Genomic DNA, 15,953 nt, shown 5'->3' with positions numbered 1-15,953 from the left:
CTAGCTCACTCCCACCACCGGTCCCTAGCGCAGCGCACCGGGATGGGGACACATGAGCAGTGTGACCCCTTCGGGTCCACTCGTGGTGATGAATAGGGTAGCTGGCTAACACAGGCAGATTACCCCCTTAACAGGGTCTGTTAGAGACAGCATGATGGAGGGATGAATGGAGGAGTGATAAATGACAGATTTATCTTTCTCTTCCAGCAGAGACTCCGCCGCAGCAGGAGCAATAAGCAACCAGAGAGAGAGATGACGGAGACAATTATGTCAAGCCCGGCTGTCAATCACGGCGAAGAGAGAAATAGCAGGCGCGTTGGTGTGTGTGTGTGCTCGCATGTTGACGCGCGGCCCTGGCAGGGGGCTCGTACCGGGCGACAGGCGGGCATAATACTCTCATCACTCTTCCTCTGGTTGTCATGGCGTCAGAAGTGGCCCTGGGCGCCACGGCGACCGCCGCTTGAGCCTCCAATCTCACAGAAATATTCCTAAACTGCAATTTTTCATATTTCCCTGTATGCATAAAGAGATGAAAGATTACCCCATCGTTTGTATTGTCTCTCGGAGGTGATGCTCTAATATTAGTTTATCCACTGCACCTAGGATTGCTTCTCTAAGCAAGACAGATCGGCACGGGGAAAGGGGGCAATATTCAGCCAAACATATTCAACTCATCTTTTATACACTGCCTTTTCCAAACTGACACAGGTATGAAACGGGTGTCAAAAAAAAGAGTGCTATGAAAGCTAAATAGAAAGAGAGAAAGGGAGAGACAGAAAGAGATGAGAAAAATAAGAGGAGAGGAAGCGTTCTAAGAATTCTAATTGCGAGACAATTTTCAGAATGGCAAAAAAAAAATTCGAACAAGTCTCCGCGTATGGTAGGTAACCAATCTTCATATTAATTCCTACTGTATTTATCAAACCTTTATGAAAATGGAGATTAAAGCTAAACTGATATTCGAGAATCAATTTGAAGAAGGAAAAACAAACGCATCACCAAATAAAAGGCTCCAGTGATTTGCGCAATGTTTGTTTGCTCCGTGTCTGTCTGGGTTTTCTTTGCCAAAGCGATGAGGATGAGGAGGACGGAGGAAGATGAAAGACACAGAAAGAAAAGAGAGTTTTGGGCCAGAGAACGTGCTGCAATTCTTCTCCACTCAACCAAGTGTAAAACTCATTAAACAATGCATAATGCCTTTAATCAAATCAATGGCGAAGGCAACTCGAAACCGATAGCTCCTCTCTAAACTTACACAAAGCATAGAGAATTTCTCATTTATTTATAGAACATCAACCAAGATGGAGGAATTATCTCCAAAATGAGCTTAATTATGCTTTTGAGTCCAGATCGATACTGCAGTGAAAAACAAAACAAAAAGGTGAAAAAGGAGCACACAAAATAGGTTTTGGAGTTGAAGGAATATCAGTCAGTTCTTTAAAAGTTCAGAGGACGTCATGCAGGATTTGCTGTAACTAATGTGTTAGACATTGTTAATGGGACTGAACAGATGATGTGGTAATTGGTATAGAGCTAAAAGCTAATTTTGTGGCCAGTCATCCCCATCTTCCAAATGAGAAACACAAAACAACTGGACTGAAAAGATTACCATGACAAAAAAAACTGCAGCTTGCCATTTTTCTTGCATGCACTCTGATCTCATCGTTGTGCATCTGGTCAGACTATTTATTGTTCCATGTTGTGGTAAATAGTATTATATAGACCTGGGGTTATCAGGTGTGAGGTCTGCAGACGGCTGACACTTTAACAGTTTAGGCCCACTTTAGGTAGGCCATCAACCGCACTGCAAAAAATGGCATTCTTACCAAGCATTTTAGTCTTGTTTTCTAGTAAAAATACTGTATCTTAAACTTCTTAAATCAAGATACATTTTCCTGACAAGAAAAGTGAAGCAAGATATTTAGTCTTGGAAATTAGGGAAATTTATGCATAAACAAGCTAAAGGTTACTAAATGTACGTTTATTTATCTCACACAATTGGATTTTGTTTGTTTTAAAGGTGTCTTCAACTGGCCTTTTATATCGTTGTATACTGTTGTATGAGGTCTACTCATGATGTGCGCATGGTTTTTAAAGTCAAAAACATCAATATCAATAACTAATAGGCAATTTTCGAGCCAGCTCTTGCGGCAGGCACGACAAACGCTCGGTTTTAATGGACCTGCCGCATTGAAGACTTGGAAGTAAACGGCCACTGCTATGATTGGATAGCAGTTTGCGTAGTAAACTTACTTGAAGCCTTCTGTGAATTTGGTTAGAAACGTTACATTAGGTTACACATTATGAGGGCATATCAAGCCATTTGTAACAAAGCAATAGTGACGCATAGTACAAATATGTTTTACTCACATAATATTGCTGCACCATTCTTGTCGGATCCAATATTGACGGCACAGCACTGCTTTAAAATTTTAGTCTCTCTGCAAATCCAGCATAGACCTGGGCCTTGTTCACAAAGGAATCAGCCGTGAAATAAAGCGAACAAAAACAAAATGTTTTACCCACGTGAGCTGGAACGTCTTTAAAAATAAACTTCAACCACGCATTACTTATGTCGAAATCCCAAAGAAGGTTATGCAGCGACTGTGTTCGTCCACAACCAGGCACGTTTATTGCTTACTCGCTATCTGTTTCCGCGCAACTTGTGTTACTTCAGTACTGTCATGCGTGAAACAGTGGGTGGGGCTAGAGAAGTAGTCGTTGATATTTTTATGTGGAGGCAGTGTTTTACCCATCTATAGGTGCATTCCAGGACCTGGCATTCGCTGGGCCAGTTGTCAATAAAAGTTGTGATTTCAGTAACAAGGGCGTTTTCAGTTCTGACACTTAGGGGATGTTCTCTTGAATATGATAACCTCTTACATAATAAAAGCTCTGATTTAAATTTATGACTTAATTCATGACACCTTTAAAAATACATTTTATATTTAAATAAACATTTTATTTCATAAAACAAGACTAAATATCTCAGGTCACCTTTCTGGTCAAGAAAATGTATCTTGATTTAAGAATGTTAAGATATTTATACTAGAAAACAATACGAAAATGCTTAGTAAGAATGTCATTTTTTGCAGTGCGGAAAAAACTGGGAGAGCTGTCTTGACCCTTCTGATAAGGATAATAATTATTTAAAAGTAAACATTAATTTGCTTTGTCACCTTAGTTGCACATACTGTTCACATTAATTTTTAAATCAACTTCTAAAGTTTGGTTATTCTAAAATCATTAAATGATTAAACACACTTGCCTCTTCATCTCTTTGTGATGGTATAATGTACAGCGCTGACAGACTGTTGTGCTGCTGGGGGTTGCCGTGGTAATTACTAACGCCTAGCTGCAGATGCTAAGGAGCACAGGACCCTCGCATCCGTCCTAGCGTTACCGCGGCGATAACCCCACATCTGTGTCTCTCGGCACCCCTCTCTTTGTTAACAGGCCAGACCTTCATTTTTTACCGCTGACAGCGATGCTATTCCTGTCATTTAGCCACATCTGCTTAGGAAAAGAAAAAGAGAGGGAGGAGGAGAGGAAAAGGAGGAGTGTGTGTGTTTGTGTGTGTGTGTGTGTAAGAGAGCGGTAAGCACTTTAATTAATTGTGGAGAGATTACATGGTTCTCCAAGCGTGGAGTTTGTCATCAGAAGCCATTACACAGATCCATTAGCCGTTTCTCCACAGTGTCAAGACTCATTTGGAGGGGAGCAGTAAGTTTGAAGACAGAGTGTACAGTGAAGCCTGTGATGAGGGACTCTGGGTTGGGGAAAAAAAGACACCTACAATTAGCCGAGAGTGATCTGTAAACAAATATGTCCTCTTATGCAGGCGACGCTTTATCAACTGTCACTCAAAGCAGGCAATGACTCGTCCGCCTAAAGCCTCAGGCAGGGATCTTAATAGGGGTCCTGTCAGTGGGCCTCATCTGACAAATGATGAGTTGTTTTCTTTATCGCCCAGCAATGAGTTTTAGTGTGAGCCAAGCCCAGGACATGATCTTTCTGATTGATGCAGATGTTGGCAGATAAGAGGAGCTTCCTCTCAGGTCAGGACCTTAAAGGATTAGTCGAGGAAAATTGCGGCGGCCACCGTGACACCTCAGGATGCGAAAAGCTATATTATTTGGTTGGTGAATGGTGGTTTCTTTATATGTAGCTTAAACAGTGTAGGTGTTATGGTGGCCACCACGGTGCTACTGTCGAAGTAATCAATAAAAAAACATGAGAAAACACCCAGCGAGCCACATATAATAGCTGAAACTCCAGGTGTTTTGGTTTTAAAGTGAGTCATAACGTACCATCATAATCTCCTTTTGTGTTCCACAGAAGAATAGAAAGTCATTCAAGTGACATTGGAGTGAGTAAACGATGACAGAATTTTCATTACTAGTTGAACTAATCCTTTAACTGCTGTACATATTTACCTTAACAATTCACCTCAGGACACACACTCCTTAAATAACCATACCTGCTATTGAGCCAACCTTGACAACCAGTCACCGCGGGAGAATTATATACATCCATGCAGTTGAGACATGTTTTAATGTGTAACTGAACAAGTGTCCAGCACATCTTGAAGTTGACAAATCATATTTCACGGATCGTGGATCCCTTAGAACAGCGAGTCCTGAAGACAGGGGAAGTCTTCGCCACAAAAGAACACACCCACTCGATCCCCTCACACAGCATGGCCAGGGAACATCAGAACAGAGCTAATCTCCACACTCCCCCATAAGCCATGCTCTAATTGGCCACACAGAGCGCAAATACTAGACAGAAGGGAAAGGGAAACCAAAATTAACAACTGCAGAACTTTGCATTACAAGAACAGAGAGAGAGAGATGCAAAGCGACAGTCAGGAGGCAAGCAGCTGCAAACCAGGCCTTCCTGTCTCTGCCACTCTGTCTCTCTTTGCGATTCTCATAATTTGCCCTTAGCACTGCTCTGTGCATATGAGCCTACAACTGTGAATTCACTGTGAACACACATTCATAAACTATCCCATTCTGGGACTTCAAGGAGCCTATATGCTGGTAGAGAAGATAACCCAACAATAAAAAAATAGAGAGAGCGCAAAAAGGAGATCTTGCAGTTGTCATTAGTCGTAACCTTTCTTAAGATAAAACCGAGGATGTTTGTAATGAGCACTCATGATCGCCTGTTATTTAACTAGATATTTAACAAGAAGCTGCTCTCAATTTACAGACCACCGAAATATGCCAGTTTGGAGAAGGAAGAAAGAAAACATGTTTTTATTACATCTCTACACTTTGTGCATGTTGTTTGTTTATCACTATTTATTGTCTCAAACTAATTTTGGCACGTTTGTTTTTCCAGACAAATATAACGAGTTTCCTCTGTCCTGGTTTTAAGTATTCCGCTCTACTTTCATTCCACTCCGTGATTCAAATAGCAACTTTTATTTAAACGAGTTCAACTCAACTTTTTAAATTCATTTAAAGGTTTGATTTATGAAGTTTAGTGGCATCGTGTGGTGACGCTGCAAATTACAACCAACGGTTCACTCCACCCGTCCCTTCCGAAACACTACGGTCTCGTTTTCACTTCTTTAATGAAAGAGATAACGTATTTACGAAACGTGCTCTGTGGAGCGGTTTTTTCCGTTTAGGGCTGCTGTAGAAACAGCATGTATACAGCATATATACCTTATAAACTAAAGTAAAAAAAACAAACCGCTTCATTGTGTAAAGTCTTTATAAACTTTATGCATTTCTGTCAATAGGTCCTCCAAAAAATTACACGCAGCACTTTTAACTTCACAATGACTGGTCACACGATATTAAGTACCATCAAGACATGGTGGCCTACATTTCGTCCTGTCCCCCACATACGGTAAAGCTACTTTGAAACTTACAATGCTGTTTTCAAATCTTTTTTCGACCTGCTTAACAGCTTTCATTGTTGAGAAATGTGCAGTGTAAACATCTGCTGAATATCTCCTTTGACCAGATTCAGCAAAACAAAAGAATCGAACAAACACAAAGCCTCTCTACTCATGCTTTGTCTCTTATCTGTCATTTTATCATGTATTCTCAAAGAGGTGGATGTTTGGGTATGACGACAGATCACTAAACTCCAGGACAGAGTCTGTAATTATACCCCATGTATCTCCACCTTCAACATTGTTTAACAGCAGAAATATGTCAATATGCCACAAACGTTTTCATTTCGGCCAAAAAATGAAGCACCTATTCAAAGCAGTGCTGTAAATTACCCAGAGGAATGTAGGGCTGGGCAACGAAGAAAGAGAAAACAAGATTGTATAATTGTCATGATGACCCTTCTAGCCCGAGGCCTGCGCTTGTGCTCCATCCCAGTAAATCACGTGGGGGATCTGTAATGGCAGCATTCTTCACCTGAGAACACGTAGAAAAGGAAGAGCGACGCCAAATCAGGCCCGGCAACTTCACCTTGCACAAAGACATCTGGCAAATACATAATTTATCCATTCATCCGTCATTTCATCAGACATTGATTCATTCATCAGCACTCATTGATTTATATCTCTCACCTTGATGAACCAAAATAAAATACTTAAACTAGCCTGAGCTGGTTTGTAGTCATTTAATCTGTTCTAGCGGATCTCCCAGCATAATTTGATGACAGATGTCCCTCAAACCCACTCCAATACTGAGACCTGTTAAAGGGCCAGTATACCCCAAAATGAAAATTCTCTCATCATTCACTTACCCTCTTGTCATTTCAAAACTGTATGACTTTCTCTTCGCTGAACACAATAGAAGATATTTTGAAGAAAGTTGGTAAACGAACACGTTCACTTCTACTGTATGAACGCAAGACCAATGCAAGTCAATGGGCACCGCCGTTGTTCGACTACCAATGTTCTTTAAAATATCTTCTTCTTTGTTCCACAGAAGAAACAAAGTCATAAACAAGATTAGGCTGGGTTAAAGATGTTGAATTTAGTCATTAACTAATCTATTATTTGTCTTATTAGTGTGAGCCTGTGATAATGCAGCTGTTTATAGGCCAACTGTATCAGATAAGCTTATCTTCACACTGATTATTAATGATAAATGCTTTCTCATTGACAACAAAAGTGTAACTGTAGCACTGTAACTGTAACCAAACAGCCGCATGTTTTGAAAAGTAAATAAATGAGAGAGACAGTAAGAGAGAGAGAGAGAGAGAGCAGAGTACTGTAGGAGAAGAGGAAGTGATATGAAGACAATGGCAGTTTGCTGTATGAGGGGATTAGGTGTGATGTGACAGAGGGATCAATGTTTCAACGTGAGACAGAGACAAAGATGCCTTGCCTCTGACACTTCCCTGCTTTAATCGCCAAAGGAAGAAATTACTGATAGCGTGCACTCCCCGAGTGTGTGTGCGAATGAGTAGAAGGAGGAAATATTTCAAAGACGGAAAAATGAACCAGTCTTTCTCCGAAAGAAGGAGAGAGACACTGCGTATCATAAAAGACAAGCGCCTGCTTCTCGCTCGCTTGCGCTTCCCCACAGTTCCACCTGCGACTGCAGGAGATCCGTCTTCAAACGCGCGGCTCATCTCAGCAGCTGTCACGGCGCATAAAACGCTGTAACTTTACATGCTTGCAGAGTCTGCGTGTAAACACACGCTGGGGTGGATTGCGCGAAATCACGCTTGTGAATTTTGACCCGCTTTTGATGCGAACGCAGATGGCTCGCAGGCAAAGAGACTCCGACTCTCTCTATGGGCTACCAAATCAACTCTTTAACTCCTGAAATCTGAATACAGCCTCCTACACCGGCGCTCCGGTGAGGAAGTGTTTCGCAGCTGAGCATATTAGCGTAGCATCGCGGGACTACTAGCGCTAATCGTTTCCAGGTAATCAAATGAGAGAGCTTTCCGCCGAGACAATCTCAGGTTTTGCAGCGTTAACTTACTCAGGACGGCCTAGCGAAATGCTAAGAAAAAGGAGATCAATGAAAAGCTGTGCATTCCTGTCATCGCTGATATGACGAGAAAGCGCTAATTAGCTTAACAGGACCCCCGTTTGACCGCTACTAGGCTAATGTGGCATAATCACGCTGGAGGCCTGCCGGTGTTAACCTTGACCCGTCTCCTACTCTCTTGGCCAGAGCGAATCAATTCCACACCGCAGCTGGGGTCACGGGTGCCCCATTTCTCATCCTAAACAAACCGGTACATTTACACCTCCCTAATGGAGGCACCCCAAATCAATAGAGGGCACGGTGCCTGAGGGAAACGGAAGAGCAGGTGCTTGGTCTGGTCCAAAAAGCACCCAGAGTATGACAGGATATTGAAGCTAATTCTTATTTATCGTTAATGGAGCTCAGCGGAAAAAACGCATAACTTAAATGCACTGTTAGTCGCTTTGGATAAAAGCATCTCCCAAATGCATACATGCAAATCTAAGTTGTCCTTCTGAAACCTTGTATCTCCACATGTCGTGATTGTTTTATGCCATGAATCATTAGTATTACTCACCCTTTATGTTTGTCACTGGGTTTTGCAAATATCTAAATAAATAATAAAAATGTTCAAAAGTGCTTGTCAACTTTGAAAACCCAGTATTGAATCATTTCAAGGTTCACCATCAAGTGGTGAGGTTGCTAATTGCAACCAACGGCTCACTCCACCCCTTCCCTCTCCCCTTCGATGCACTACGGTGGCTGACACAGGATTTAGATGTTGTCACTTTTTCGCTTCTTTGTCAAAGGAGATAACGTATTTACGAAACGTGCAGAGCAGTTTGTCCGTAAGTGGTACTGTAGAAACAACATGGCCTAGTCATGCAAGGGGACCCGCGGTGTATGTAGATAGAAATAGCTCATTCTAAGGTAATAAAAACATAACGCTTTATTATTTATTGTCTTTATACACCTATGAAAACATACCTTTGCTTATTATATTGCATTTCTGTCAATAGACCATCCAAAAATACACACTGGACCATTACAAAGTAATTTCCTTTCATTTACTAAAAAGATGTGTACTCCTGAAACCTTGGATGTCCAAATAAAGCTACTAAACGTAAATATAAGATCACTGTGTAAAATAGCTACATATTTGCAAGATGTCAGCAGAAATGTCTTTTATATTCGCTGTTGTTTGTTGACCTCATTTAGCCATCGCAACATTAAAGCGGCCATGTTTAAATGCACTCTATCATTCCAACCTAAATGTGTCATACTTCTTGTTTATCTTCACTTCAGACTGTCAGGAGGAAGGAAGAGCGGACCGTTAAAAGATCTAGCCAATCAATCCGTTTGGTTAATTCTCCCTCACCTCCAGTGGACCCACTCCGATGGCAATATTCCATTTAGATTAATTCTGCTAAATACTAATTGGTCCTTGAGCCATGAGGACTCCTGGGATTGGCTCCCTTCGGTCCACTCTCGCCGGGCTGATACACCATTGGAGCGCTGCTGATGAGTAGAACGTTTTATCAACGCAAACATTCTGCCAAACGTCCCCCAGGGCAGGAGCACACCCAGTAATTAACTCTCACACAATCCATAATTGCCATGTTTACATTTGCTCCATCTGAAACAGAGACACGGCGAAGACGGAGGGAGGGAAGAAGAAGAAAAGAAATCAAAGGGAAGAACGGAAAATACTTGCGCAATAAAATATGCTATTCATATTAAAATCTCTTTCTTAGTCAGTATCACTCTCGCGCGTGCACGCACAAACTGTCTCACTTTAATAAGCTCAGCGGGCTAGTTGGCGGCATTCTGCCCATCATTTATTTATTTTTTAGAGATAGCCCTATTAATTTTCCCCTCACTTTCAAACGTTGCGGTGCGCAGCAGTGTGGACAGATCCCGTGTCCCCAGGGTGCTCCTCGAGGAAAGACATAAATGACCCAAATAAAGAGGGCTTTTGAAGGCTGCCGAGAGGCGCCGGGACCATTAAAACTAAATGAAGTGTTTATTAGCCATGCCGACAGCACTCTCAGCTCAAACAGATCAAGAGCCGTTACAGTTAATGTGCTTCCCCTGCAATACGCACCCGTTTGTTTAGTTCTGCCAGTGGGCCTGAAAAACCAAAGCTGAGGAGTTTTCTTTTTCCTTTCATGCGTTTGCGTCTCTTCTTTATGCAGAAGTACACTCTCTGTCACTAACCTCCTCTCCTTTTTCTCTTTTTCATGCACACACATCTGATTCATCGTTATTCCTACGAATTCACACAAGTACACAGTCTAACGCCGTGACACAGTCTGACAGATACACAAAACCCAGAAGCCTGAACAGTTCATATGGCCGTTGTGCACTTAGCAGTTTCACCCCCTCCTTGTTATTTTCATTCTCTATTTCTCTCTAATCATAGTTTTTATTTCAGAGGCTTTGGACATGATGCCAGGAAACCTTTAGAAATACTTGGAAACCGTCTGCTTTTGATTTGACGCTTTTTTATTAGATTTGGCATCTCAATAAAAAAACCTAAATAAAACGGTTTCATAAATGACATAAATTGTTCATTTATCTTCAGAATTCTTTTAAAACAATGATGAAAGTTATCGTGTCGGTGACACAAAGCAGACATTTGGCTGTTGCTGCGGTAGATTTGAAACCTGTTACGTCTACACAGCGTTCACGACCCAACCACAAAATCATTCGCACTGCATTATTTTCTCATTAATGCACACTTAAGATTTTAATGCAATAGCTACTTTAATACTTTTCCCCTTAATAACAGTATGCGTGAGTGAGAATAATGGTCTTCATTTGAAGCATAATTAAAAGAGAGTGTGCATGCAATGAAAGTTGTGAAAACTGTAATATGCAACTTCAAAATAGTGAGTATTTTTCTCAGACACACACACACAGACACACAAAAGCATCTCTAATTATTTTTCATAACCTGAAGCAGCGTGCTGTAATATTGTTCAGATCCTGTTCTAACCTGTCTGTCTCTGATGACACACTATCCATTCCTAACCCTAATCAAAATCTGCAAGAGTTTCAGACTTATTGCTGTGTAAATGAAGTTTTACTGTAAATCGAAGGCTTTGTGTATGAAGACTAATGTGGGAAACAATATTTTGGAAGTCTGAGGCAGCAATTACAGTCCAGTGCAATCATCCAAAAGCATTAACAGAACAATTTGTGCAGCACACATGCATGATTTGTTGCTCTAAAATACTAAGAGCGGCTGTGTGTTTTACTGACTTTATCACTGCAATTGTTCAAAAATGATTCTACTAAGTTTATAAGTACAACCATAGTCTATCAAAATAAAGGTACTTGTAGTGGAAGGCTCTATTAATCGTTATTATAAGACCTCCTGACAGATTTTTTAAGAGAATCAAAAATGTGTTTTCTTTTGCATTGCTATAGACAGTTTTATCGGATGCACACACTGGCCCAAAGTGAACTTTAGTTCTTTGTGCGGTTATTTCATTTATATTTAATATTATATTTCATATTTAAGTGTAAGGTAGCAAAAATATTTTTAATCTTTTGCTTTCCCCAAGAATATTTTTATTTCCTTCAGCAAACGTTTGCATTCCCCAGAGATTATTTTGCGCTCCGTTCTGCAAACATGAGCTCCGACTTTGTCGAGAAGGGTACCCATCTGCTCTCCCCCAAAGATATGACTTTCGTTTTGCTTTATTCTGCATCGATTCATATGGCTTAATTTCATATACTTGATCAACTTTATCTGGAGATAATTCAAGTTTAAAACGCTTATACTCTTCTGTACACAGTGACTGGCTGGTTTGGCATCACTTTACAGACAGATTGACTTTGACACGTCCTCTCCCTCACTGGTTCCAAGGATTTTTTTTAATTAATATTCCAAAAAAGTGGAACAGCACTGCATTACAATAATATAAAGAACGAGAATCACAGGACAAGAATAAAGTAAATTAAAGAAGGAAATTAAAAGGAAAGGACAATCTCAATTAGTAAGAAAAATGTTATCATTAATTTAGAAAAATATATTCTTGTTATCAATATGTTTAATAGATTTCACAATAAGCAAAATCTCAGCAAGTTTTACTCGGCCATCATAGAGTCTGTCCTGCGCTCATCCATAACGGTCTGGTTTGGTTCAGCTACTAAATCAGACATTAAGACACTACAACGAACAGTCAGGACTGCTGAGAGGATTATGGGTGCCCTCCTGCCCAACCTTCAAGATCTTTACACCTCCAGAAAGAGAAAAAGGGTTAAGAAAATAATTTTGGACCCCACTCCCCCAGCTCACTCCCTCATCGAACTGTTGCCATCGTGCCGGGGCTACAGAGCACTGACCACCAGATCAGCCAGACACAAGAACAGTCATTTTCCTGCAGGCTTATCACCCTGAACAATTAAAAGCTCTTACTACACATTGTCCATCACATTGCACACTCGCACATAGAATCTGGAAACTATACATTGTAAGAAACAATAGGTTAAACCTGTTAATATCACAGCTTAACATCTGTTTTTCATGTATATAGTGAATTATTGTTTCTATTTTATTTCTCATTTATTCTATCTTAATGTATATTTCTTTGCATCATGTGTACTCTTTCTTCTGCACTAAGTTCCTGTTGCCAAGTCAAATTCCTTGTGTGTGTAAACATACATGTTAATAAAGCTCCTTCTGATTCTGATTGACCAGAAACCTAGGCAAAATCTAAAGAACACTGTTTTTGTGAATAAACAAAATAAACAGCAAGATTTAATACATGGTCAATGCAAAAAATAAATAAATATAATGTTGAATCTCTGCCTCATGTGGATTTCTTTTAATGGGTTATCAACATTTTGAGGATATAAATGCATGTAATGCGGTCAAATTACTGCGATCCAAACTATCATGTGATTAATGCTTGTACTGGCAGCTCCGTCGAAGACCCCCCAAGAGCTTTGACATAATTTGAACACTGCACAGAACACAAAAGAAGATATTTTAAACAATGTTTTTAACTGGCCCTCATTGTTTTGTGTCCATACAATAGAAGTAAATGGGTGCCAGTGCTGTTTGGTTACCAACTTTCTTCAAAATATCTCCTTCTGTGTTCTGTGGAAAAAAGAAAGTCTCAAAGGTTTGAAATTACATGAGGGTAAATAAACCATGACAGAATTTTCATTTCTGGGTTGAACTATCATTTAAAAATATTTTGGTCATAGAATTTTAATACAGAACAGTAGCTGCATAACGCTCACACGGTTCTGCTACACCAGAAACAAATCCTCCATTATTGTAACATCTACCTGGAAGCATAACGAAGAAAACAAACAGCAGGGTTGTATTTCTACTGTCTGTTTTCCTGTTCCTCACACAAACTATCCCCAGCGGTTGGGCCCTCCATCAATGCCAACTTGTACCTTTAGAGCTCAACACAGTCAGTATGATTTATTCTGCTTATTAGAGTTCATTATGTCTCAGACAAACACTGCTGCGGCTCACACAACAAACCGGCGGATAGGTGAGAACTGCACCTAATGCTGCACTGTATCAAGCTTCAGTCCAGGCGGCTCTTCTGAGATTCCCATTGTTTCTAATCTAATTCTACATACGGATTGGTTTTCAGGCCCAGTCAAGAGCCCCTGTGATAAAACACCTCCTCTTTTCGCTGCAAACTAACTTGCATTAGCATATAAAACACTGGCTGGAGGTGAAGGCATATATTAGCGTACTTCTTTCTGTATGCGTGTTGGAAAATGAGTTTATATAATTGCGGAATAATTTTGCCTCAAGTGAAATGCGAAGCGGTGTCAGTGTTAACTGGGAAATCCCGGAGCACTAGCTGGTAGCAGGTTTACGTTCTGCTCTCCGCAGATAATGCGGCTCAGCTAAAATGAGAACACTGATCCAACAGTACCAAAAACAGCTGTTACTATTCATGATCTTCTACAACTTTCTCTCCGAGCGTGAGGCTGTCTCTCTCCTTTTGTGTGGATGCTGCAGTTGTAAGGGTCTCAGCCTCATGGAAACCACCCATAATTCTCTTATTGACCAGTTGATGCATACTGCAAACAAAACTATAAATTACTTTGATGAATTGGCAAGATCTAATCTGATTGACTGGCTTTATGCTATTTCCAGGAATAAGGATTTTTTTCTATTGGTTAACCAGGCAACCAAGTTGTGATTAAAGGGAAGTTCACATAAAAATGAAAATTCTATCATAATTTATTTACCCTCAAGGTGTTCCAACTCTGTATACATTATTTTTTTCTTTCTTTCTGTTGAGCAAAAAAAATATATTAAGAAGTATGTGGGAAACCAAACAGTTCCGGGGCACCATTGACTGACATAGCACAACTAAATTTGGAACAACTTGAGGGCGAGTAAATTAGTTATTTTCATTTTTGGGCAAACTATTCCTTTAAAAGTTTGACAGACGGGGCTTAAACAAGCACTAGATTGAAATTCATTGTTTCATGCTGGTTTATTGTGGTGGTATAATGTATTTCAACCAACTTCTAAAAGGCACACGAAAACCAAAACAAAGTGTGACTGGTTGCGTCACATGTCAGTCAGATGCTCTTCCTGTCTACGTGGGCCGGTCCAGACTAGACTAAACCGCAGTGACCACATTTTCAATATAGCTCAGGATAAACAAATGGCAAAACAGTCACATTTTCACATCCACTTAACCATTCAACAGAATGGCATGTTATTCTTCTGAACATAAATCACACAGACTTATGGAATAAAAGGTCATTTAGAATCACCTGCAGGCCTAAACAGGTCTTACAAAAGAACTCTCTTATCAGAACTCTTTAAACAGCATCTCAACTAAGATCATCAAACATGAAAAATAGAGAGAGAGCGTGGGGGGCACAAAGCTTGAGATCGACTTATACCCGCCTCTCTCATCTCATAATAATAGCGTGAGGCAGCCCAGAGGAACGCGAGCTGCGAGTCCCAATACCGCATCAGTGGAGTAAATTAGTCTACGCTAATGTCGATCCTCAGCTACATCAAACGCTCGTCAGGTTAGTCATTAACAAAGACAGCAGCTTTGGGTCTAAGCATGTTGGAGCAGGAGGCGTGATTATCCAGACCTGATCCGACACAGCCCGTAATGATGGGAACCAAGGTACTACATCTGTATATGACAGTCACCCGAGGCGGAATGCAGGGCTGGAAGATAGCATTTTGACGGGTGAGATGCGTTGGCTGACATAGACGCAGTAACTCACCTGCCCGTTGCACAAGAGCCCAACCCTTTACCTGTCCCCTGCAGCTTTACGTGTACACCTGTGTGTGGGTATGCGAACATGTGGGGGTGTGTTTGGGAGGGAGCAAACTGGGCCGGTGTTACTTTCTAAAACGACACCTGCTGGTTAAGGAAGTGATTTCAGAAATAAACAATCACTTAAGGCCAAAGTCTCTATTTAATTATGAGATATATTCTGAGAATTAAAGTTTGATTTTAATCATTAATTTTATTCTGATCTTTGACATGGCCTTCCTCAATACTAATATTAAAGATTTCAAGGTTGTATTTTTACATGTTTTTTCATATTACAAATGATATTTTCAGAATACATTCAATTACAAAACATTTAGCTGGGTTTTCACAGACTGGGTCACCTTTTTTTTTTTACAGATCTTACTGTTATACATTTACAGAAGTTTCACGTATAATGTCCAAAAAGCAATTTTATTTACAGATCTTTAACATGTCTTTTAAGGTCTACTTTCAAACAGCGTCAAATTACAGAAAAAGATTGCAAAGTTACAAAAATATGAGGAGGAAAGTGTAATTTTACAGGGAAAAAAAGTGTTATTTTACGTAATTTACTTCTGGAGCCCCAGCTTTTTGCGAGATTTTTATACAGTGATGTAATCCATACGAAACAATGCATTCCTGTACCATAACACGATTAGCCTTCTATTCACCGAGTAGTGCTAGATGCCTCAAAGGTGTGCTCAAATAAACTGTGAGACCGTCAACCACTGCTATTAGCATTGTGGTGTGCGCGTGTGTTGCGGTAATAAGCAGG

General features: G+C 40.4%; 1 protein-coding gene across 2 annotated transcripts in view; it reads right to left on the bottom strand.

The window, feature by feature from the left end:
• Positions 1 to 15,953, bottom strand: part of fto (FTO alpha-ketoglutarate dependent dioxygenase) — a 122,788-nt gene that overhangs the window by 27,223 nt on the left and 79,612 nt on the right. Inside the window, exon 9 of one of the 2 annotated variants that reach the window (XM_056753594.1) lies at positions 3,300 to 3,769. The exons of the other annotated variant lie outside the window; for it this stretch is intronic. Coding sequence (XP_056609572.1) covers positions 3,700 to 3,769 — 70 coding nt within the window. The 3' untranslated portion in view covers positions 3,300 to 3,699. Of the gene's footprint in view, positions 1 to 3,299; positions 3,770 to 15,953 lie in introns of those variants that run through there. 2 annotated transcript variants of the gene reach the window in all.

This window comes from Triplophysa dalaica, chromosome 1 (assembly GCF_015846415.1).
Source record: "Triplophysa dalaica isolate WHDGS20190420 chromosome 1, ASM1584641v1, whole genome shotgun sequence".
Lineage (NCBI taxonomy): Eukaryota > Metazoa > Chordata > Actinopteri > Cypriniformes > Nemacheilidae > Triplophysa > Triplophysa dalaica.
The sequence above is the reverse complement of the archived record's forward strand: the minus strand, read 5'-3'. Positions and strand labels throughout refer to the sequence as shown.